Genomic DNA, 24077 nt, shown 5'->3' on the forward strand with positions numbered 1-24077 from the left:
CTGCGAAGCGCGCAGTGACGGCAGGAAAGGGAGGTGCTCCCCTACTGGGCTCCGCCTTCTTTTCATGCCAATTTCTAAGCTCCACGCAGCTTTTCTGCTCGGACGTCCGCCCCGCCTCTGTCGTGGGGCATACTCCTTCACCTTTCCCCTCTGTGTTTCCGGCCTCCTCAGACCGCGTCTGCAGGCCCCCTTCCGCAGTTCCTGTCTCCTTCGCTGGGTTCCGCTTTTTAGCACACCCCCCGCCCCAACCCCTTGCCGGAGCCCACGAGGTCGGCCCCGCTCCCCTGGAGCGGGTGAGGGAGCCTTAGCGGCGCGCTTGCGCGTCCCGGGTCGCCCAGGACTACATTTCCCAGCAGGCCCAGCGGCCGGTGCCGCGGCTGCGGTCAGGTGACCGGGTCGCCTGACCTGCGGTGAGTCAGGGCAGGGAGGGCGGGGCCGTGCTGGCCGCTGCCTCTGGCCCTTGGCCCTAATCCCCCTCTCGGGCCCCTGAAGTTGCAGCTACAACGTTCTTGGCGCTTCTCCGGGTGTTGGGCTCTTCCCTACTTGGATCGTGTCCTAGGAATGTCCTAACTATTCCCGTGGGGAGAACTTCACCCTAAGCCCGGCATTCTATTCCAAGACCTGGAAGTTGACACCTTGGCTGCCCTGCTCCTGGATCTGCCTCCTCCTCTCACCATCTCATTTCTTTTCCCAGGATTGCAGTGGGTTCCCCCGAGGAGAGCTGACTGCACTCTGCTGCTGCCGACCGTTTGGCAGAGTTGAGCCAAAATGTCCCCGGAATCTAAAAAGCTTTTCAACATCATTATTTTAGGAATTGCCTTTATGTTTATGTTCACCGCCTTTCAAACTTGTGGAAATGTAGCGGTGAGTTGGAATTTGATCTTCCTCCTTTGAAGTGCTTATCATAATGCATTCCAAAAATGATAATCAACGTTATGTCTAATAATGCGCTTAAGTTGCACCTTTTATTTTGTCACCTACGCTTCCTCGTTTTCCATGATTAGGTTTGATTTCATGTGGCAGACGTTTCTTGTTGGGGTCGTTTATTTCTCTTACTTTATTTGGGATTTGTATGCTGACCCATTTATTTTATTTTTTATTTATATTAAGGACTACATTAGTACTTGGAGAGTTGAGGGAAGAAACCTAAGGCCTGGTTACAGATGGTCTTCACCCTTCCCCCCCCCCCCGCCTCTCATTGGTTTGCCTTCTGTTCTGTAGTCCATTCTCTTCTCTCGTGTTAGAATTTCACTATTAAGTATTCGGCATCTTGAATTTTTACTTTATTCCTAGTATTTGGAGAGCGACTTTCTGGGGTGAGGGCAATTACAAAACGTTTTTATTGATTAGTTTTATCTTCCACACAGCAAACTGTCATCAGGAGCTTAAATAGCACAGATTTTCACGGCAGTGGCTATACCAGGTATTGTACTGTATGATTGGTTTTACTTTTTATATCACAGATGTTGCTTAATTTCATCAAAATCACAGACAACGTGTTGTAATTAGATTATTAGTGATTTTTTTTTCTTTTCTGTATCTAGACTGTTTAGGAGAACATAATAGGATGAAGGTGATGAGTTTAGGTTTCATATAGAATTAGACACTGGGTTTGAAATACTGGCTTCAAAACTTAATTACTGCGATATCTTAGGAAGTTGCTTCTATGAGCCCAGTTTCCTTGCTCAGATCAATGCGTGTAAAGCGCTTCGCACAGTGGCTGGCATTTAATAAGTACTCAGGTATTGTCATAATTACATCTTCCAAATCCTAAACAGAGGATGTTTTATATGACTGTCGAAATATTTAGTCTTCCTGTTTTTGTGATTTTGTAATTATTAATATATTGTCATCAGGAGCTTTTAGCTTTTTGTTAAGGTGTTTAGTGCCAATTTTACAGATGGAGAAAATGAAGTGAAAAGAGCTTCATAAGTCACTAGTACGTTGTGGTTGAAGTTGGGAATGTAATACATACCTGTATGTAAACACTAACAAATTTCTTACTTTCTCTATGGTTAAATACTAGATTGCGGCCAACCCCTTCCCCCCTAACCCCCCAACTCTTCTTATTTGGTTCTGTGTTACCTAACCTAAATCTGACCTTATATATGATAATTGAGAGTAAAAGGATGCTAATGTCCATTTTTTCAAGTGATTAATAATAATACCACAATTTTTTGTAATGTTTTGTCTTCATGTATACTGTAAAGAACAAATGAAAGGACATTTGATATTTGAGAGATTCATAAAAGCCAAAGAATAATTTACTTGGATTTATAAATAGTGGCTTATAAATGACTCTTGAAATGATTTTAGGCACACTTTGCTACAAGACATACATACTGGGGCCAGGTCTACAGTAGCTGAATAATGTTCAAGTGAGACCGTTAGGTTGAGTTAAATAAATTCTGGTTTAAGCAAGTTATAACTATGTGATTATTTATAGCAGTGAAATTTCATGCCGTTGCCAGGAGTTGTAGGCTAAATTTGTAGACCAGATTGGTTGACTAGGGCCTCTGGAATCAGATTACCAGATATGGGATTCTGGCTCCACCACTGACCAGCTATCCAGCTGGACTTTTGACAAGTTACTTACCCCTCTGTGTTTCAGTTTTCTTTTCCATAAAATGAGGATAATAATATGTTTTTCTTAGAGCTGTGTTAGCTGCTATTATAATTTACTGGTACATTAAAAACCATTTTGTCTAAGGCAGACTGATTCAAAGAAACATTTGACAAGACTTCAATGTTTTGTACAAGTGAAAACTTTAATATGACATTCAGTGTAAGGATATAATTATAAATTCTGACTAAAGAATGGGAGTACTTATTGCAAAATAAACTATAGACTAAGTAGGTTTGAAAAAGTGATCTTTTGAGACTGTTTCAAGAGTGTTGTTTTTTTCCTTTTGTGTGTTACGTGTGCAGCATGGCAATTATTTATGGAGTGTTCTCTGCTTCAAATTTGATTACACCGTCAGTGGTTGCCATTGTAGGACCTCAACTCTCTATGTTTGCTAGTGGTTTATTTTACAGGTGAGTAGTCCAATTTTCTTTCATTTAATTAGAACACCTTCAGCTTCTTTCAAGCACATAGTAAACTTTTAACAAGAACTTGCTGACTCGGATTGAATAGATTATAGGAAGTATTTTAGGGATTTGGTTCTCTACGTGACACTCAGGGATACCATTGTTTTAATGTGATGGAATTTGTGTATATTTGCTTTCATTTTACCACCAATAAAAATAGTATCCAAAAACCTTTTTCTACAAGAGTTGAAAAGAACTCATGAAATAATCTTATTTTGTATCAAGTTGACTGATGGGAATTAAAACGAAATAACTGAACTTTTCTTCTGGGCTATAGAACTGCAGTCCCACTGTGTACTGAGCTGTTGGCAGAGGCCAATTGCAGACCTTTGTTCAATGTCTCAGTTCACAAATTTGAAATAGTAAGTTAAGAAATGGACAGGTCACATTTGTCCCCTTTTTTCCAATACCAGAGAAGCCCTTTACAGGTTGAATTTTTTTCTTTTCTTTTCTTTTTTTTTTGGCTGTGTTGGGTCTTCCTTGCTGCACGCAGGCTTTCTCTAGTTGTGGCGAGCAGAGGCTACTCTTCATTGTGGTGCACGGGTTTCTCACGGTGGCTTCTCTTGTTGTGGAGCACGGGCTCTAGGCGCGCGGGCTTCAGTAGTTGCGGCGCGTGGGCTCAGTAGTTGTGCCTCCAGGCTCTAGAGAGTTCTAGGTGTGCGGGCTTCAGTAGTTGTGGCTCATGGGCTTAGTTGCTCTGCGGCATGTGGGATCTTCCTGGACCAGGTGGCAGTGCCACCAGGGAAATCCTACAGGCTGAATTTTAAAAGAAGAGATCCCTCAGAATTGATTCCTAGAAGGCATAATTGACATTCTGTTTCAGGTATTGTTTGACTATAATACGTTGACCTGTTATATTTTAGCATGTACATTGCCGTTTTTATCCAGCCTTTCACTTGGTCCTTCTACACAGCCTCTGTTTTCATTGGAATTGCAGCTGCTGGTAAGTATTTTGATGTTTTTTTTCCCTATTTTCCGGGTTTTATCTAAGAGTATTGTTTATATGTTTAATATATAAAGCTAAATGATTTCATTCCCTTGATAAACTTTTGGTTTGAATTTTAGTACTTTGGACAGCACAAGGAAACTGCCTGACAATAAATTCAGATGAGCACACTATTGGGAGAAACAGTGGAATTTTCTGGGCACTCTTACAATCTAGGTAATAATCCTTATGGCTCAATCTTTCCTATCATTCTTTTTGTCACACCATTTTTTAGACCCTAGTTGTGTTGAAAACTCAGATCTTCTTGTTACGTGAGTTAAGTTCCTAGGTACATGCGATGGAGATTTAAAATTTTATGGGATTACTTAAAAATGCATGGACCTACCTCGTTGGAATTTATGACTAGCAAATGGAAAATAATATTAACCATAATGTACTTAGCACCTGCTATACTTTAGGTACTACTGGGCTCTTGAATTTCAATAATCCTCACAACCCCCTGCGATAAGAAGGTATTAGCTCCATTCTACAGATGAGATAACAAAGGCTTAGTTAAAAGTTAACTGATCCAATCATCTGGATTCCAAAGGCCATGTCCTTCCCACCCAGCTATACCACCTGACAGCTGTTAACAATTAAATTTCTAAAGTGAGACTAACTCTATAACGACACAGCATATTATATATTTCCTAAGTAAAAAGCAACAACAGTCATTCTGTCATGGAATCTGTCCTGAGGATTTACCCTCATGAATCCTAAACGCCTAAAATTTTGGCCATGATAAGTCTTAACAAATGCAGACGGTGTCTTAAGAGATTGTATATTCTGAAACTGGAGTGTAAGTGAATGATTTCTTCCCTAGGAAAATACTAAATAAAGTATCTGATTAGATGCAGATAACTAAATCATAGATTGTTTTTTTCACTGATTCTTTAAAATATAGGATTTTAGAGGTAGGGTAAACGTGTTTCCAAGGAGTCATTTCCAGAAGTTCAATAAGTCACATGTTTCACAGTGAGTCAGGTCTTTGGAGGACGGTCTGAATCAGGCTTCTCTCATGTGGAAGGAGACAGTTCCATCAGGCTCAGTTGAGTTTTTCAGAAAGAGGGTGAAGTTGATGTTTTTAAATGACTTAGGGCAGGTAGAGAACTTCTTTAATTATGTAGGCCTCTCTTTCTCTTCTTTTACAGGTAATGGAAAAATTATTTCAAAACCCATAAATATGAAAATAACTTCCCAATATCCTCTCCCTCCTTTTCTTCCCCCAGCTTGTTCTTTGGAAATCTCTACATATATTTTGCTTGGCAAGGGAAAACTCAAATATCAGGTTTGTTTTATTCACTGTGCTTTATTCAGACAAGTTCAAAGCAAAATAGCTGTTCCACGAAAATACCCCATATTGCTTTGTTCAAATTGTTCTAGTGAACCGTGGTACCCTAAGTCCTCTCAGATTTCAGCTTTTAGTAATCTTTTCCCTTGGATTATGTTATTATACTAAGACTACAGTTTATGACTGCGCTTCAAGCAGCATCTCAAAGTGTGGGAGAAGGTTATGTTCTGTGTGAGGAGACTAGTCAGTTGTCAGAAGACTTTTTTTAATTCAGTTGTTTTGTCTGTTCCCTTCTTTGATTAAAAGAGTATGATTAAGTTCTTGTGCTGTTTTTCTTTTGGCTTATTAGTATTTCTCTGACTGAAAGACAAAGGGGGATGTATCTTATTTTTCTCCTTGTCCTAGATTTTTACTGATGCAGTAAAGTAAAATTTAATGACAAAGTGTGTTGATGGTCATAAACAAACATAGTACTGAACATAATACTAACTCTGGAATTGTTTGTATGGCCAGTACTATCTACTTTCGTCTTTTTTTTTTCTCCCTAGAGAGTGACCGAAGGACAGTGTTTATTGCCCTGACAGTGATTAGCCTTGTGGGGACAGTTCTCTTCTTTCTCATTCGGAAGCCAGATTCTGAAAATGTCCTGGGAGAAGATGAATCTTCTGATGACCAGGACCTGGATGTCAACGAGTAAGAAGTTGGAAACATTCCTTTCTATTTTAAACTATATTTTGAGTAGGTCTAGTCTAGGAATTACCAGCCTTTTATAGCCCTAACTGATAATCCAGTGCTGGGCAGACATGAGGGAAAAGTTTTAAAGCAAATAAGCAGAGAAAGAAGATGAAGGGGAGCTGTCAGGGAGGAGGAAGGGAAAGGAAGGTAGACAGAGGCGGGGAAGGTAGTGAAAAGGTTTGTGGGGGATTTAAGTGTAATCCCAGGTCACCAGCTGTGTGACCGTGGACAGTAGCAATGTTCCCCTGAGTTTCTCTACGCCTCGGTTTCCTCATTCAATTCAGCAGACATCTCATGTGTTTTAATGTGTGAGGATATAGGCTCGTAAAGTTATATAGAAAACAATCCTCAGTTACTGTTTCTTGGAATCAGCCCTAAAATTTTCCGATCATGTGGTACAAGTGAGTGGCAGGGCCATCAGCAGTCATTGTAGATGAGCCGTGGTTATACCCATGCTCTGGATTTTGCACTAACCTGTGCAGGTAGTTTCCCCCGATGTAGTCCCTACTGGGAAACAATTACATAGTCCTGTTTTTCTAAAAATTGTGAATTACCTTGAGCATATTTCTTTTCTTTTATTTCTTTTATTTTTTTTTAACAAAACTTTTTGTTGTTGTTGTTTTTTGTTTTGGCCGAGCTGCACGGCACACAGGATCTTAGTTCCCTGACCAGGGATGGAACCCGCGCCCCCTGCAGTGGAAGCGCGGAGTCTTAACCACTGGACTGCCAGGGAAGTCCCAAAAAAGTTTATTTTTAAATGTACAATAGGCTCCAAAACAACACTTCATTCTAGCTGTAGGTGGCAACAGATGTTATGACTGGGAAATCCAGATGGTTAAACAGGAATGGAATTAAGGACCATCATTGCCTCAGGCACAAAGAACAGTTTACTTTTGGCCATATTTCTTTTTTTAAAAAAAATTATTTATTTATTTATTTATGGCTGTGTTGGGTCTTTGTTTCTGTGCGAGAGCTTTCTCTAGTTGTGGCAAGCGGGGGCCACTCTTCATCGCGGTGCACGGGCCTCTCACTATCGCGGTCTCTCTTGTTGCGGAGCACAGGCTCCAGACGCGCAGGCTCAGTAGTTGTGGCTCACGGGCCCAGCTGCTCTGCGGCATGTGGGATCTTCCCAGACCAGGGCTCGAACCCGTGTCCCCTGCATTGGCAGGCAGATTCTCAACCACTGCGCCACCAGGGAAGCCCTGGCCATATTTCTTAATTCCACCTCTGGCCAGGGGCCCTTCTCTGAGGCCTCCTCTCTCTGTTTCTGCTTAAATGTCTTATCTTCCTCATCCATCTCCTTTTCCTGGTTCTTGGGCTGCTTCAGGGGCTGCTTCTTGCCACCTTCGAGGCAAGACATGGCTCCTTCCTCCCCTTCCCCAGACCCTGCCACCAGAAGCAGGGACCTATTTCAATTATAAGTAAAACTGATTGAAACATCACAGATGATTTCTCTGCAGGTTATCATCTAGATTTGAAGAAAGGGGAATGAGAAATCTTTGCCACTCTTGATTTGCTTTGTGAATTGATAAAATTGTGAAGCTTGCCTTATAAGCATTTTATCTATTGTTAAAAATTTTGCATCGAACTTTCTGTGCTGCCTTTTTAAAGCCCAAAAAGGGCATAAAATTCTCCAGTCATAGGATCATTAAGCATTCAAAATTTGCACTGTTCAGAGCAAAAAAGACGTGTTTATATAAGTATACATTTATGTGTGTATGTACCATGTACATATTTTTTTAAGCACAAACCAATGGATATTGGAGAAGGGGTCTATGAAGATGAATGCCACAAATTCAACAAAAATTAAACACCCATTCATTCAGCAAACGTTAGGTGTTGGTGCTGTGAAGATAAATACAACCTGTCCCTGTTTTCAAGGAACTTTTCTGATAGACAAGGGATCATATAACTGTCATAAGGTGCAATGCTGAGGGGTACCACTTAGCCTTTTTTAGCATTCTCTGTTTCTGAATTGTCTTCCAAACTTGAAACTTGTGTCTTTATTCTGTAAATAGCACCATGTGCCAGCCATCTTCTAAAGGGGAGGGAAGGAGTAATGAACAAGACAGAGAATTCCTTGTTTTTATGTAACTTAATTGTAGAGGGGCTGGTAGATGATACCCTGTAAGAAAGTAGCAGAGTAAGTGCTAGAAGGCAGTGAGAAAGGGGGAGGTGGTGGAGAGCTGGGAGGTGAGAAGGTGTGAAGATCTACTGATGGCCATTGCAGCAGATGCCAGGGGTGGAAAGGGGTGTGGTGGGCACCAGGAATGCCAGAGGCCCCTGGGCCTCTCACAGTGCAAGTAGGAGTGTACTGTGAGAGTAGTGCAGCAGACAGAGAGTTGATTACATAAGGATACAGCAGGAGTTTGGATTTTATTCTTGGTGTGATTAGAAGCTGCTGAGGAAGTAAGTAGGATCTGATTTTAAAGGATTCCACTTTGTGGAATCCACTTTGAATGATTTGCAGCTGATAGTAGCTGAGTTGATTATATTTTAATAGTCTGTAGAGTACAAATCAGTTTCTACTTATTTGGGGCCTTGAATGTGAAATAGTATAATCCACACCTGATCCTGTCCAAGTACTAGATGAGGCTACTGTCATTAAATGGCATTTACATAGTATTTGCTTCCAGGGAAGGCATGAGTTTTTATGGTGGGGGAAAAAGTTTTCCTGTTGGTTAGAAGATAACTACCTTTTTTGTGTTAGTAATTTATTTATTTAAGTCAACTAGATCTCCTTTAGGTTTGTTTTTTGTTGTTCTTGTTTTTTTCAGTTTGTTTGTAAATGATATCCTTTAAAGATCTAGGAGGAGTAGACTTGGCTGGTAGGGTAAGAAATGTAATGTCTTAAAAACTTTCTTACCCTAACCTTATAAATAGTTACACTTAAGTTATTTTATCTCAATTAATTCTTACAGGTAAGTGATAGTGTCCCTGTTTTATAAATGAGGAAATGAAAGAGAAATGAAGTCACTTGTCTAAAACCACACAACTAATAAGTGGCAAAGCAGGACTCAGCCTCAAAGCCCACGTTTTTAACCCATAGATGATATCGCACCCAACCCCGTACCGCCAATGATGGCGATGCTTTTCAAGAGTTCTAACACTGAAGAACCACAGAGTAGTTTTTACATAGTTGGAGTGGTGGAAGATTGAGCCCTCACAAATTATTTTTACAGTTTGGAAACAGCGTAGAGGAGATTTCTGTCCTGCCTGAAGTATCATTTGTGAAAAAGACATGCAAGACTCTGTGCCATAAATTTAATGTGAGAGAATTGTGCTCCACGGTTAATAAAGAGCCACCCAGGTGACACTTTAACCATATCATTCTCTGAAGCAAGGACCTGGGTCATGAAGGGACACCCTGGAGCAGGGAGCGTTGAGGCCACTGAAAGTGTTTGCCAGACCACGTAGAGGACAGAGCTTTTACAGATTTAAATGAAAATGTGATAGTATTTTTGTTCTCTTTCTCCATTTTCAGGGGAAAAACTTTCTTCTTTTTATCTTTTCAGGTCTGCCCAGAACAATATGACAAAGGCAGTAGATGCATTTAGTAAGTATTTTCTGTATCTGAAATGCAGGAACTGTTCAGGAACAACTTCAGCATTTGCCTTTCCCCCTTTCCCTGGTAACTTCGGATTGACGATACCCCAGTATTTTCATGTTTCCAGGTGTGCCGCTCTGAAATATGCTAGTCTTCTCAATAAGTATCTCTGTAACGTGGGGGGTGTGAGGGATAGAGGATAATTCCGTGCCCTACCTGAGCACGTGTGTGAGGGGGGCCTGAGGAGGAGGAGGCAGAGGGTTAGGAGTTTACCCGAGGAAGTGAGGACACAGACCATTTCTTCATGCATCGCTTGTCACTCCTCAGAGCAACGCAGGAGCTGGGGTGACCCAGTAGCGCGTAAGGCCAATCACGCTCATCTGTTGAGGGTTCTTCCTGACTAAACCTCTTGATGTGCTTTATTTTCTTTTGTTCTCACGACAATTCTGTGAGTATCATGTAACACACACGTATTATTATCTCCATTTTATAGAAGAGAAAACTGAGGCTTAGAGAAATCGTTTACCCAAGGTCAAACAGGGCATTCCTTTCTTGTTATCAGAGGCCTAGAAAGCCACGTTGGCTTCTTTGGTGAACATGGAGTCAGGCAGAGGGAGGCTGATGAGCTTCAGGCTTGTGGGATGGTTCGTCCAGCCTTGGTGAGGCTTGATGCAGCCCCCCTGCTCTATTACTGAACCCCTCTCTGGATGTCTCTTGATATTAACCAGACTCAGGATGTCCTTCCTAGGCAGTTGTACAAACTTTGCCTCAACTTCTCTGTAAAATGAGACACTAACGCAGTTAGGGCCTCATGCCTTTTATCACGGAGCTGGTTGGTTACTTGGTGTAGGGTTCGGTAGTAATAAGAAACTGGGCTGTCAGGTTTGAATGGAGAGAAAGAAGGCAGCGGCCAAAAAAGACAAGGCATATGAGGTGCTATAGGGCAAGAAAATTTAAATTTAGGTGATGGTTCCTGGCAGCTAGGGAGCAATGTGACGTTATGAGGCGGCAAGGAAGCCGAAGGCAAAGAGAGAAAGGAAAAAGAATGTCCAAGCGTTTTAGTCTGTGAGCCGGTGGTTCATTTATTATTTAATCATGACATTCCTTGAGTTGGTGCCATAGTAGGTATTGTACAGAAAGGGTTCTTGCTTATCTAAAAGGCACTTAATTCCTCAGCTGAATGCATATGTTTAATGCGATTCTGGAAAATTTCAATAAAATTTTCTTAAATATATTTTTTGGTCCTGATGAAAGGTTCCTAAAGTTCATCTGGAAGAATAAACGTCTGTCAGTAGCCAATATAATTTTTTAAAAGAACATTCCCTAATAAATATCAAAACCTGTTATGAATCCATTTGAAAACATTGGAATACAAAGAGCAGTGGAACTGAAGTCTAGACCCACAATGGAATATGGAATACAGTAAAATAGTCTTAAAAAGCAAGGCCAGACAGCTGACTGCATGGAAAAAAATGTAGTCTTACACTAAAATTCCAGGTAGATTAAATGAAACCGTAATAGTAACTGTAAGAAATTAATTTGGTAGAGGAAAGCCTTTCACGCAGGTCTGTCAAACAGTAAGGGAAAAGAATGCTCTTTGGGGGACTTCCCTGGTGGCGCAGTGGTTAAGAATCCACCTGCCAATGCAGGGGACACGGGTTCGAGCCCTGGTCTGGGAAGATCCCACATGCCGCAGAGCAACTAAGCCCGTGCGCCACAACTACTGAGCCTGTGCTCTAGAGCCCGTGCGCCACAACTACTGAGCCTGTGCTCTAGAGCCCGTAAGCCACAACTACTGAAGCCTGCGCGCCTAGAGCCCGTGCTCTGCAACAAGAGAAGCCACTGCAATGAGAAGCCTGCACACCACAATGAAGAGTAGCCCGCACTCGCCGCAACTAGAGAAAGCCTGTGCACAGCAACAAAGACCCAGTGCAGCCAAAGATAAATAAATTAATAAATAAATAAATTTTAAAAATAATATTAAATTAACAAAAAAAAGAAAGCTCTTTGGTTACCTAAAATATAAAATTTCAGTTTCTCAAAATCTAATGAGTTAAAATGGCAGGGAAAATATTTACAGTATATGATAGTTATGAACCAATAAGAAAAGCATAAACACTCCAGTAGAAAATAGTTATTTTATAAACAAAGAATTATTATAAGCTAAGTATAAGAAATGCAAATTAAGTTTTCTATCAAATTTCAAAAGATAAATAATTCCTAGTATATGGGGCATAGGTACATGCCTAAGACCACAACGCTAAAAATACACACTTGTATTACTTTCTTTTTTTTTTTTTTTTTAAATTAATTAATTAATTTATTTATGGCTGTGTTGGGTCTTTGTTTCTGTGCGAGGGCTTTCTCTAGTTGCGGCAAGTGGGGGCCACTCTTCATCGTGGTGCGCGGGCCTCTCACTATCGCGGCCTCTCTTGTTGCGGAGCACAGGCTCCAGACGCGTAGGCTCAGTAGTTGTGGCTCACGGGCCTAGTTGCTCCGCGGCATGTGGGATCTTCCCAGACCAGGGCTCGAACCCGTGTCCCCTGCATTGGCAGGCAGATTCTCAACCACTGCGCCACCAGGGAAGCCCTTGTATTACTTTCTGAAGAATGATTTGTCAGTAAGTATCAAAAGCCTTAAAAATGTTTATACCTTTACCCCAGTAATTCCACTAATAGGATTATCTTCAGGAAATAATTAAGAATTTTGGCCAAGATTTAACTACTGTTTATATTAGTGAGAAATGGAAATAATTTATTTATTTATTTATTTATTTATTTATTTTTTTAATAAATTTATTATTTATTAATTTATTTATTTATTTTTGGCTGTGTTGGGTCTTCGTTTCTGTGCGAGGGCTTTCTCTAGTTGCGGCGAGCGGGGGCCACTCTTCATCGCGGTGCGCGGGCCTCTCACTATCGCGGCCTCTCTTGTTGCGGAGCACAGGCTCCAGACGCGCAGGCTCAGTAGTTGTGGCTCATGGGCCTAGTTGCTCCGCGGCATGTGGGATCTTCCCAGACCAGGGCTCGAACCCGTGCCCCCTGCATTAGCAGGCAGATTCTCAACCACTGTGCCACCAGGGAAGCCCGGAAATAATTTAAATATTCAACTACAAGCCATCTATCCAATAGATTACTGTAGCCATTAAAATGATCACTACGAATATTAGAAAATGTTTGTTATGTGAAAATAAATTATAAAATAGTATAAATAGTGGAATTTCTTTTTAATAAAAAAAAGCATAGAGAAAGTCTGGGAAGAGACCCATTAAGGTGTTAGATTATAGTTATTTTCCTTAATAGAATAACTTTATTGAGATGTGGTTCATAGTATACAGTTCACCCATTTAAAGTGTATAATTCAGTGGTTTTTAGTATATTCACAGAGTTGTGCAACTGTCACCACAATCAGTTTTAGAACCTATTCAGGGAGTTCCCTGGTGGTCTAGTGGTTAGGATTTGGTGCTTTCACTGCCATGGCCCAGGTTCAGTCCCTGTGTGTGTGGCCAAAATTAAGTTAAAAAAATAATTATTATTATTAGTTTGGCCACGCCATGCTGCTCGTGGGATCTTAGTTCCCCGACTTTGGGTTGATTTTTCATTTTCTTGATGGTATCTTTTGAATCACAGAAGTTTTAAATTTTTGATGAAGTCTGATTTAGCTATTTTATCTTTTGTTGTGTGTGCTTTTGGTGTCCTAGAAGGCTTTGCCTAACTCCAGGTCACAAAGATTTACTCCTGTATTTTTTTCTAAGACTTCTTTAGTTTTAGCTTTTACATTTTGGTCTGTGATCCATTTTGAGTTAATTTTTATGGATGTTGGGATGTAGGAGTCCAACTTCATTCTTTTGCACGTGGAGATCAGTTGTCCTAGCACCATTTGCTGGAAAGACTATTCTTTCTCCCATTGAATTGTGTTGGCACCCTTGTTGAAAATCAATTGACTGTGAATATAAGAGTTTATTTCTAGATATATGCCTATCCTTATGCCAGTACAATGCTGTGTTGATTATTGTAAATTTGGAAATTGGAAAGCATGAATTTTCAGCTTTGTTCTTTTTCAGGATTGTTTTGGCTATTATTGGTCCCTTGAATTTGCATATGAATTTTAGGATCAGTTTGTTGATTTCTGCAAATAGATTATATTGGGTTTTTTTTTTTTTTTTTTTTTTGATAAACGATTTTTTAGAGAAGTTTTAGGTTCACAGCAAAATTGAGAAGAAGATACAGAGATTTCCCATATATGCCCTGCCCTCACCCACGCATAACCTTCTCCATTATCATTGTCCCCCACCATAGTGGTACACTTGTTACAATCAGTGGACCTACAGTGACACATCATTATCACCTAGAGTCCATAGATTACATACGTTAGGGTTCACTCTTGGTGTTGTCCATTTTATGGGTTTGGACAAATGTATAATGACATGAATTCACCATTATAGCATCATACTAGATTACGTTTTAAAATTTCTTTTTGTTAGCTAAATCTTCTGATTAGTCAAAAGCAGATACGCTTTGCTAATGTAATGTTTTTAATTAAAAATATTGTTTTAAACTTTATTGATCATGTTTTTTTTTCTGGAAGTATATGAAAATGATTGGTAAAAATGTCTTATTGCTTTTAGTTTCACTTTATTTTACTGAAATTAGAGAAGAAAAAAAAAACTATCCTCTTTTGTATATGGAGAAATTCAGGACAGAGTGTTTGTGATTTATGTGAGTTTCCTAGTCATCCGTTGAATAGGAACTAAAATCTGGATCCTCAGGCCAAGCATGAGCTGTAGGGGCCACACCACCGCCTCCAGGGCTGAACTGAGGCCTGAGCGCTCCTGCTGCAGAGCTGGCCGCACCAAATAATGTCTCTGTTTGACTGGAGAACTTTCATTTATTTCCAGGCTGGTTCTGATTTGGGGTGGATTTTGGTTTTGTTTCCCCCCCCACCTTTTTAAAAAATCTGGATCCGCTATTAGTTTAGGATCCTAGATAAGTGGCCTTAAATTATGAAATGTGAGCAGGTTCAAAAAAGTTAAAATGTGCATGCAGTTTTTAGAAACGCATTTTCCATTGCAGATTTCAACTAAGTTGAACAACATAAAAATAAACATTAAGGGGATCAGAAACAAATAGGCAGAACTGAAGTTTCAGTCCTCAGATCCAGAGAGAGAATCTCAGGAAGCGGCATCCCAGCTTCTGGTGGTCAAAGAGCTCCGCTGCTGATTCTGACCTAGAGTCCAGTGTTAAAGCTGCCCTGTGACCGTTCCTTAGGGAAGTCAGCACTTTGCCAACTGCTGACTCTTAATAGCCTAGCCTTTAATCAAGTCTGTTGAAATATTCTGTTGTTTTGTTTGGTTCTATTTCTTTTCTCTGTTTCATGTTTTGTTTGTTTTCATGAGAGCTGAAGAATGTGTTAGAGAAAACACAACTCTAGACTATATTTACACAGTTGAAATCAACATTTTTTTTATAGGGCAGATTTAGTTCATACCTTAACCATTTTGATCTGAATCATTAACCTCTGTCCCAATGTATTTGTTTATTGGCATTATTGACAAGAGGTGTTTTGGTTGAATGAATGTTTTAGAATTTTTGTTTGATTGATTAAAATCTAGTTAAGTACTCCTAAATTTTTTTTTCCTTTTTTATAGAAAAGTCTCTTAAGTTATGTGTCACCAAGGAGATGCTCCTTCTTAGCGTTACAACTGCTTATACAGGTAATGGGATTAATTATGGTTTTGGTTTTCTGTGGCTGCATAATTACAGTAAGGGTTGAAAACAGCAACTGTGTTACTTTCTCACAATTCTGTGCATTGACTGGTCTCAGCTAAATGGTTTTTCTGATGGTCTCGGGGTCTCTTGTGGCTGCTGTTAAAGGGTGGCTGAGGCTAAAACTTCCAAGGAAGTTTCATTTGCGTGTCTGAAGGGGTCTGATGCTAGCTGGGTCTCAGATTTCTCCTTGTGTCTCAGCAGCTATGTGACCCCCTCCCACACTGGTGAAAGCAAATCATAGGGCCAGCCCAAATTCAGTGTGGGAGGATTCTACACAAGAGTTTGAAAATTGGGAGGCCTGGTTCATCCCAACCAGTGATTTTAGGGCAAAATAGAACACCACAGAAAATAATCATGAGTAAATCTGTGTAACTTGGCATGAATTAAGATAATTTTTAATGAAATGGAATGAGTTCTGTGGCTTACAGTGATAATGTGATATGATAATAGGTGGAATACTCTTAGGTCTTAAGGAAATCTGTTTCCTTGTAAAAATTGCTCTAATGTGCCAATTATTACTTTTGCCTTTACACTTGACCCTTGAGCAATGAAGAGATGGATTAGGGGTGCTGACCTCCCCCGCAGTTAAAATCTTCATATAACTTTAGTCAGCTCTTTGTGTCCGTGCTTCCTCATCTGCAGATTGAACCAGCTGTGGATCCTGTAGTCTATATGGACCCACACAGTTCAAACCCGTGTTGTCCAAGGTTCAACTGTATGTGCCTCATCGGTATAAATGTCTTATTTTTAGGTCAAACAGAATAAATATTAAACATCCTCAAAATTCAGTTAAGGTTTTGTAGCATTAGGGAATCAGGTCTTCTACTTATTTGCTCTAATTTTCTACCCGAATTTTTTGAATTTCTTTTCCTAGGACAATGTGTTTAATTAAAACTTTTGACTTTAAGCAAAAGTGGATAGTAGGTATTGGTCTTACAAATGTATATCCCTGTTCCCTTGGGAAGCTATTAATAAGGATAATGGGCACTTTAGTTTTGCTGTTAGAAGTTTATGTTAATTATGTTCTCTGTTCATCCTCTGTCTGTGTAGAGTGACCATTTTTAACATAAGGATGTCTTCACTTATTTGAGTTGTATGCTTTTATCTGAAATATGTGACAACTGCCATCTTGTGGCTAATTCCATGTCATCAGTTATGTCACGTAAAATTATGCTGTGCTTGGGGAGTAACGTTTCAGCCTGTGTGAATTTTGTTTTATGCATGTATAGCTCAAATACTACTAGACATGAAGAAAAACCAGGAAAGGGAGACTGTGCATTTTTTTCAATACTAAATCCAGTGCTTCCCAATCCATGGTTGGTTGAATCTGAGGCTGCAGAGTCTTGGATATGGGGGCTGACTATGGGACTTGAGCATCTGTGGATTTTGATACCTAGGGACAACTGTAATTTAAATCTCATTTTTTTCTAAAGGTCTGGAATTGACTTTCTTCTCTGGTGTATATGGAACCTGTATCGGCGCTATAAATAAATTTGGAACAGAAGAGAAAAGCCTCATTGGACTTTCTGGCATTTTCATTGGCATTGGAGAAATTTTAGGTTGGTTTAAAAAAAAAAAGTTCTTGCACTAAATCAGTTTGTTATAGAAATTTTAAATGTACTTCACCTCTCTGTCCTTGAATTTCTGTTGCCTTGCTTTTATACAAATGGGTATGTCTTTGTTTTTTTTTTTTTTATTATCACTGTTCTAAAACTAAATTACAAAACATTTGCCAAATAATTCAAGACAAAGCCATAAGTAAGAAAACATATGGTCTCTCCCAGCTTTTCCTCTTTTTTTTTTTTTTTTAAATGTTTTTTTTAAATTAATTAATTAATTAATTTATTTTTGGCTGTGTTGGGTCTTCGTTTCTGTGCGAGGGCTTTCTCTAGTTGCGGCAAGCGGGGGCCACTCTTCATCGCGGTGCGCGAGCCTTTCACTGTCGCGGCCTCTCTTGTTGCGGGGCACAGGCTCCAGACGCGCAGGCTCAGTAGTTGTGGCTCACGGGCCTAGTTGCTCCGCGGCATGTGGGATCTTCCCAGACCAGGGATCGAACCCATGGCCCCTGCATTGGCAGGCAGATTCTCAACCACTGCACCACCAGGGAAGCCCCCAGCTTTTCCTCTTAAAATACTTCGGGAAGGTGTATTAGAATTCCTGAATTTTTTTTTTTTTTTTTTTTTAGTGTCTTAGTTTCTGCTTTATAACAAAGTGAATCAGCTGTACATATATCCCCATATCTCCTCCCTCTTGCGTCTCCCTCCCACCCTCCCTATCCCACCCCTCTAGGTGGTCACAAAGCACTGAGCTGATCTCCCTGTGCTATGCGGCTGCTTCCCACTAGCTATCTGTTTTACATTTGGTAGTGTATATATGTCCATGCCACTCTCTCACTTCATCCCAGCTTACCCTTCCCCCTCCCCGTGTCCTCAAGTCCATTCTCTACATCTGCATCTTTAGAATTCCTGAATTTCTTATTCTCTGAATCTCTGACACCAGCTGGATGTGCAACAATACAGTTCAATTCTGACACTCCTGGAGTTAGCATCGGACTCCACAGGTTCAAGGGTGCAGTCCTGCAAGACCAACCTCACTTGAGACATCAGTCGTTAAGTCCTGGGTCCCAGGCTGCCTTCCCTTCTGTCCAGCTTGGCTACACATTCAAGGGTTCCCACAACACCCCTGGAAAATGCTATACTTACTGTTAAAGTTTATTATAAAAGATGCAAATGAACAGCCAGATGAAGAGGTACATAGGGCAAAGTCCAGAAGGGCCCCTAGTGTAGGAAGCTCTGTCCCCATGGAGTCTGGGCGTGGCACCCTCCCATCATGTGGATGCAGTCATCACCAGGAAGCTCTCCCAAACCTGTTTTGTAGGGATTTATGGAGATCTCATTATGTCACATGGTTGATTAAATCATCCACCATTGGTGATTGGACTCAGTTTCTACCCCCCTCTCCCCTCCCCTGAGATTGGGGGGTGGGGCTGAAAGTTCCAACCCTCTAATCAAGGCTGGGTCCTTCTGACAACCAGCCCCCATCCTGACTATCTAGGGCCACCTCCAGACCCCCTCAAGGATCACCTCATCATCATAAACTCTGGTGTCGTTGGAAGGGATTAGTTAAGATAACTAGAGACATTCCTTTCGCTGAGAAATTCCTAGGGTTTTAAGAGCTCCATGCCAGAAAGTGGAGAGGAGAAGAGGACAAGGCAAAGACCAAATCTCTTTTTATTATACCACCAGGTATTCCTTATTCAGCAATGATCTGTTCAATACTTGCAGTATATTGGGTGTTGTGTCACATATGAGGAACTTACCAATTCAACAAATATTTGTTGTGAATCCATTGTATGAACAAAACATGGAGCTTATATTCTTGGGGAAGAACACAGACGATAAAAAACATCAGAAACTTAGAATGTCAGACAGCGATAAACACTATGGAGAAAGCAGACTTTGGTGTATTTTTGTTCTCTAATTCAGCGGTCCCCAACCTTTTTGGCACCAAGAACCAGTTTCACGGAAGACAATTTTTCCATGGATGGGGGGGTGGGGGGATGGTTTCGGGATAATTCAAGCACATTACATTTACTGTGCACTTTATTTCTATTATTATTACATTGTAATATATAATGAAATAATTACACAACTTACCATAATGCGGAATCAATGGGAGCCCTGAGCTTGTTTTCCTGCAACTCGATGGTCCCATTGGGGGTGATGGGAGACAGTGGCACCTGATGTGTGTTGCTTATGTCCAGTCTACTCCGTAAGATGCAGCTTAATTGTCACGTGCCACTCACTGATAGGGTTTTGACATGAGTCTTCAAGCAACTGATTTATTATGGTCTCTGTGCAGACAGACCTCTCTGCTAATGATGATCTGGATTTGCAGCCGCTCCCCAGCGCTGGCATCACCGCCTCAGCTCCACCTCAGATCATCAGGCATTAGATTCTCATAAGGAGCACGCAACCCAGATCCCTCGAATGCGCAGTTCACAGTAGGGCTCATGCTCCTATGAGAATCTAATGCTGCCGCTGACCTGACAAGAGGCGGAGCTCAGGCAGTAATGCGAGCTGTGGGGAGCGGCTGTAAATACAGATGAAGCGGCTGGCCTGCTGCTCCCCTCCTGCTGTGGGGCCCGGTTCCTAACAGGGCACCGGTACCCCTCCCCTAATTTATGGCCAACACCTGGCGTGTGTGTGTGTGTGTGTTTGAGCATGTTAATACAGTTACAGTAATTATTTTAATGTCTTTGCTCATTCTGACATCTGCAACTGTTCTGGGGTAGTGTTGTTGTTGTTTTTTTTTTCTTTACAACTTTATCGAGATATAATTCACATGACGTATGGTTCACCCATTTAAAGTATACAGATCAGTGTTTTTTAGTATATTCACAGGGTTGTACAGCTATCACTGTAATCTAATTATAGAACATTTTCATCACCCTTCTCCAGGAAACTGCTAATCTACTTTCTCTATAGATTTGTTTATTCTGGACATCTTGTGTAAATGGAATCATACTATATATATGGTCTCTTGTGTCTGGCTTCTTTCACTTAGCACAGTGTTTTCAAGATTTTTCCATGGTGTAGCATATATCAGTACTTCATTTCTTTTTCTTTTTCTTTCTTTATTTTTTACTTCATTCCTTTTTATTACCAAATAATATTTAGTTGTATGGATCTACTACATTTTATTTATCCATTTATCATGTCACAGACATTGGGGTTGTTTTCACTTTTTGGCCGTTATGAATAATGCTGCTGTGAACATTTGTGTATACTTTTTGTGTGAGCTTATGTTTTCATTTCTCTTGTATGTAAACCCAGCACTAGAATTGCTGGGTCATGTGATAACTCTGTGTTTGACTGATTTGTCTACCTATGATGGGTCCTGTTTTCCTGTTTCTTTGCATGCCTGGTAATGTTGTGGATACTAGCCATTGTGAACTGTACCTTGTTGGGTGCAGGATGTTTTTTGTATTCCTGTTAATGTTCTTGAGCTTTGTTCTTGGATGTGGTTCATTTACTTGGAAACAGTATGATTTTTTTTAGGTCTTGCTTTTAAAATTTGTTGGACGGGATCAGAGTAGTGCTCAGACTAGGGCTAATTATCCCTCACCCTTGAGGGAAGACCCTTCTGTGTACACCCAGTGCCCGTGAATAATAAGATTTCCAGTCTGGCTGGTGGGACCAGGCACTCTTCCCTGCCCAGGGCAGGGCACTAATACCTCTAATCCTCTTGGAAGGTTCTTTCCAGGCCTCTGCTAATTTACTCACGTCCTGTGCTGATCAGCTGTCCTTTCTTATACTCTGTCTTGGGAACTCAGGCACCTTATCTCTCCAGACTCTCAGCTCTGTCTCCTCAACTCAGGGAGGCTGCGGGCCTCCACCTGCCTTCCCTCCTCTTCTCCCTTTCCCTCCCTGCAGCCCACAGCCTCTCAGTCAGCTGGGGCAGGTGTGGGCCTCACCTCATTTGTTTCCTGTCTCTCAAAGATCACTGCCCTTTGTCGCCTGATAATCTGCATCTTCAAAACCATTGTGTCATATTTTTGGTACTTTTTTTTGGCGGGGGTGGGGGGGTGGGGGTCACCTGTGTGCATTTTGTGATCTGTTTTGTTTTGTTTATTTTTAGTCCATTGCCGTGGCATTTTTCTACAGTAACTACCTTCTCCTTCATTGGCAGCTCCCGGTCATGGTGATGTTTGGGTTTTTTGGAACTGTTTCCTTCTTCACTGTGGAGTGGGAAGCTGTTGCCATTGTAGCCTGGGGCTCTGTTAATAGCTCTGTTTCAACAGTTGTTTCTTATTTTCTATATTTGTGCCTTCTTTCTTTCTTTCTTTTTTGATTAAATTAGCTATTGGTTTGTCCGTTTAATTTATTTTTTCAAAGAGCTAAGATTTTGATAATATTAACTTGGCCTTGGGTTTTTCTGGTCTCTACTTCATTGATTTTGTAGGTGGCAGCCTCTTCGGCCTGCTGAGCAAGAATAACCGTTTTGGTAGGAATCCGGTCGTGCTGTTGGGCATCCTGGTGCATTTTATAGCTTTTTATTTAATATTTCTCAACATGCCTGGGGATGCCCCTATTGCTCCTGTTGAAGGAACTGATAGCAGTGCTTACATCAAACCCAGGTACAGTGACTCTCCTTTTTCCAGTGAAATTTCCAGTGAGATTTCCAGTGAAATCTCTAGAAGTTTGGGCCCCGAGGAAGAGCAAGGAGGAGCAAGGGCTGATCTGCCCGCTGGGCCGGCCACCCAGTTCTCTCACAGTGTCCACAGGAGTTTTGAGGGTGTCATTTTATTGCACTCAACTCTCAAAAGTCACTGTAGATGTGAGTGTTTATGTCTAGATCCACAGTCCAAGAGCAGCTCTGCCCCGCACACAGTGTTTGCTTCCCCAATAGTTAGTAGACCAGAGTTTGCTAGACTGCGAAGGTGAGTGCGTTCGAGCGTAAATTCTGACTTTGTAAATTCCAGTATTTATTCATACTTGTTTCATAGTGTTTAAAACTTGAAAGTAAAATGCTTTTGTGGGTGAGTTGTTTTTACATTTTAATCAACTCTAACAAGTATTGTTAATGCTCACTCTAAATTAATTTTGTTTTATTCAGCAAAGAAGTTGCCATCTTCTGCAGCTTCCTGTTGGGTCTTGGAGACAGCTGCTTCAATACCCAGCTGCTTAGTATTCTAGGTTTTCTCTATTCTGAAGACAGTGCACCAGCCTTTGCAGTCTTTAAATTTGTGCAGGTAACCTCTTCTTCAGATTGTGTTTAAAGCAGGGTCTATTTTTTTAGTGCTTTAACTTTGTTTTCTTAATGTTTCTTAAATGAAAGTCAAGGACAACCTTTAAAAGGATTTGTGGGACTTCCCTGGAGGTCCAGTGGTTAAGACTCTGCACTTCCAATGCGGGGGGCGCAGGTTTGATCCCTGGTCAAGGAACTAAGGTCCCACATGCTGCATGGCGTGGCAAAAAAAAAAAAAAAAAAAAAAAAAAAAAAAAAAAATAAATAAATAAATAAATATATATATATATATATATATATATATATATATATATATATATATATATATATATATATATAAAAGGATTTGTGATTAGAGTTAGGAAGCAGTGAGTAGTGTGATCTTTTTTGCCCCGTCACTTGTATAAGAGATTTTATGTTCTGGTCTCTCTGTGGCTCAGACTTCCTTAGATACCAGAATTCATAGTATACACATATAACAAGAGTGTTTCTCACTGTTCATGCACATTATTTTGTAACTCCTGTTTTTTACAAAATACTATTTTGAATAATAGCTTACTTGATTGTTCCCAGCTCTCAGCAGGAGTTTGTGGTGCATGTTTGTGAGCTAGTGACCAAGGAAGTGCCATCTAGATGCAGAAAGAGCAGGGAGCAGTGCAAGGCACAGGAAGCCTGGGGTCAGAGAGCGGTGGGGCCCTTTGTGGAGCGGCTGGGTCACCTGTGTGCATTTTGTGATCTGTTTTGTCTTGTTTATTTTTAGTCCATTTGCGCAGCCGTGGCATTTTTCTACAGTAACTACCTTCTCCTTCACTGGCAACTCCTGGTCATGGTGATGTTTGGGTTTTTTGGAACTGTTTCCTTCTTCACTGTGGAGTGGGAAGCTGCTGCCATTGTAGCCCGGGGCTCTGACTACCGAAGTATTTGATGAAGGGTGCCCGCGAGAGGAGGCTGCCTCCTCAGACAGCTCGGCTGGGCGGTAGGGCTTGGTGCAGGAGGCCCGCTCTCATCTTCACAGTACATTGGAGGATGTTTAGGATGGAAAATCAGAGATTTAAGACTGCTAAATCTGCCAGAGTTGGTATTCAAGTTTACAGATGTTAGTTGTTTAAAACTGGTGGAATAAGGGAGACTTGTACTGTCGATTATGATTGTTCAAAGATGTTGTTTTTCAGTTCGTCTGTCTCGCGTTCCTTGTGATCATGTTATAAATGTGTAAGTGTTTTCTTCTCCCCCTGTTCTCTTTGAACGATCATGCTTTGATTGAAACTACTAGGCCATATGTCATATAAAGACTCTTGCTGGGTATGGCGTATGTGTTACTATGTAATAAAAGGGAGCATATGCCACCCCACACGTGTCTGGGAATGACATTTAAATAAATCGTGATGCTGAAATGGAATCTTTGAAAAGATTTGCACATTCTTTCTCTTTAAATGTTTTTGTTTGATAAAGTTTTTTTACCTTGTAGTTCATAGCAAGGGGGGGCGCTAATCAAGTATTATGAAATGAGGTAAAAATTGTCTTAAGTTTTAAAAACAGGAATCTAACATTTGTAAATGAACAAAAACACATTTACTGGGGGAGGATTTTGCTAGTAATTTTCCTGGAGGATGCAATGCATTAAAAAAACAAACAAACCCCAAAACATGTAGTGAGGTCTAAGCTGTGGTGGCAGGCTGCCGTCACTTACATATCTTCTTACAGCAAACACCATTCCATAAGCGTGTCTGGGAATAGAATGTAACTATTTGGGGAGATGTTTAAATGGAAATGTTAACTTTAATCCATAAGAGCTTAAGACAATTATTTTAATTGAGGTATAATTCAGACACCATAAAATTCACCATTGTAAAGTATACAATTTAGTCTCTTTTTAGTACATTCACAAGGTTGTACTACTGTCACCATTAT

The 24077-nt window shown here is 40.7% G+C and overlaps 1 protein-coding gene across 4 annotated transcripts; it reads left to right on the forward strand.

Annotated features, from left to right (window-relative positions):
- The first annotated feature begins 325 nt into the window (after positions 1 to 325).
- MFSD11 (major facilitator superfamily domain containing 11) lies at positions 326 to 23443 on the forward strand. Of its 4 annotated transcripts, XM_082371211.1 has the most exons (14): positions 326 to 410; positions 695 to 864; positions 1368 to 1423; positions 2929 to 3036; positions 3954 to 4033; positions 4156 to 4252; positions 5305 to 5363; positions 5915 to 6059; positions 9617 to 9657; positions 15296 to 15361; positions 16850 to 16975; positions 21381 to 21555; positions 22035 to 22170; positions 22927 to 23443. In XM_082371211.1, exons 2-14 carry the CDS (start codon positions 769 to 771, stop codon positions 23089 to 23091), a joined length of 1350 nt encoding a protein of 449 aa, XP_082227337.1. In that variant the 5' UTR covers positions 326 to 410; positions 695 to 768; the 3' UTR covers positions 23092 to 23443. The 4 variants fall into 4 exon arrangements, with proteins under 4 accessions (XP_082227337.1, XP_082227336.1, XP_082227338.1 ...); XM_082371210.1 differs by lacking the exon at positions 326 to 410 and having other exon boundaries at positions 417 to 864; XM_082371212.1 differs by lacking the exons at positions 326 to 410; positions 695 to 864; positions 1368 to 1423; positions 5305 to 5363 and having other exon boundaries at positions 2978 to 3036.
- The last annotated feature ends 634 nt before the right edge of the window (positions 23444 to 24077 follow it).

Source organism: Balaenoptera borealis (assembly GCF_965194805.1).
Source record: "Balaenoptera borealis genome assembly, chromosome: 20".
NCBI classification, from domain to species: domain Eukaryota; kingdom Metazoa; phylum Chordata; class Mammalia; order Artiodactyla; family Balaenopteridae; genus Balaenoptera; species Balaenoptera borealis.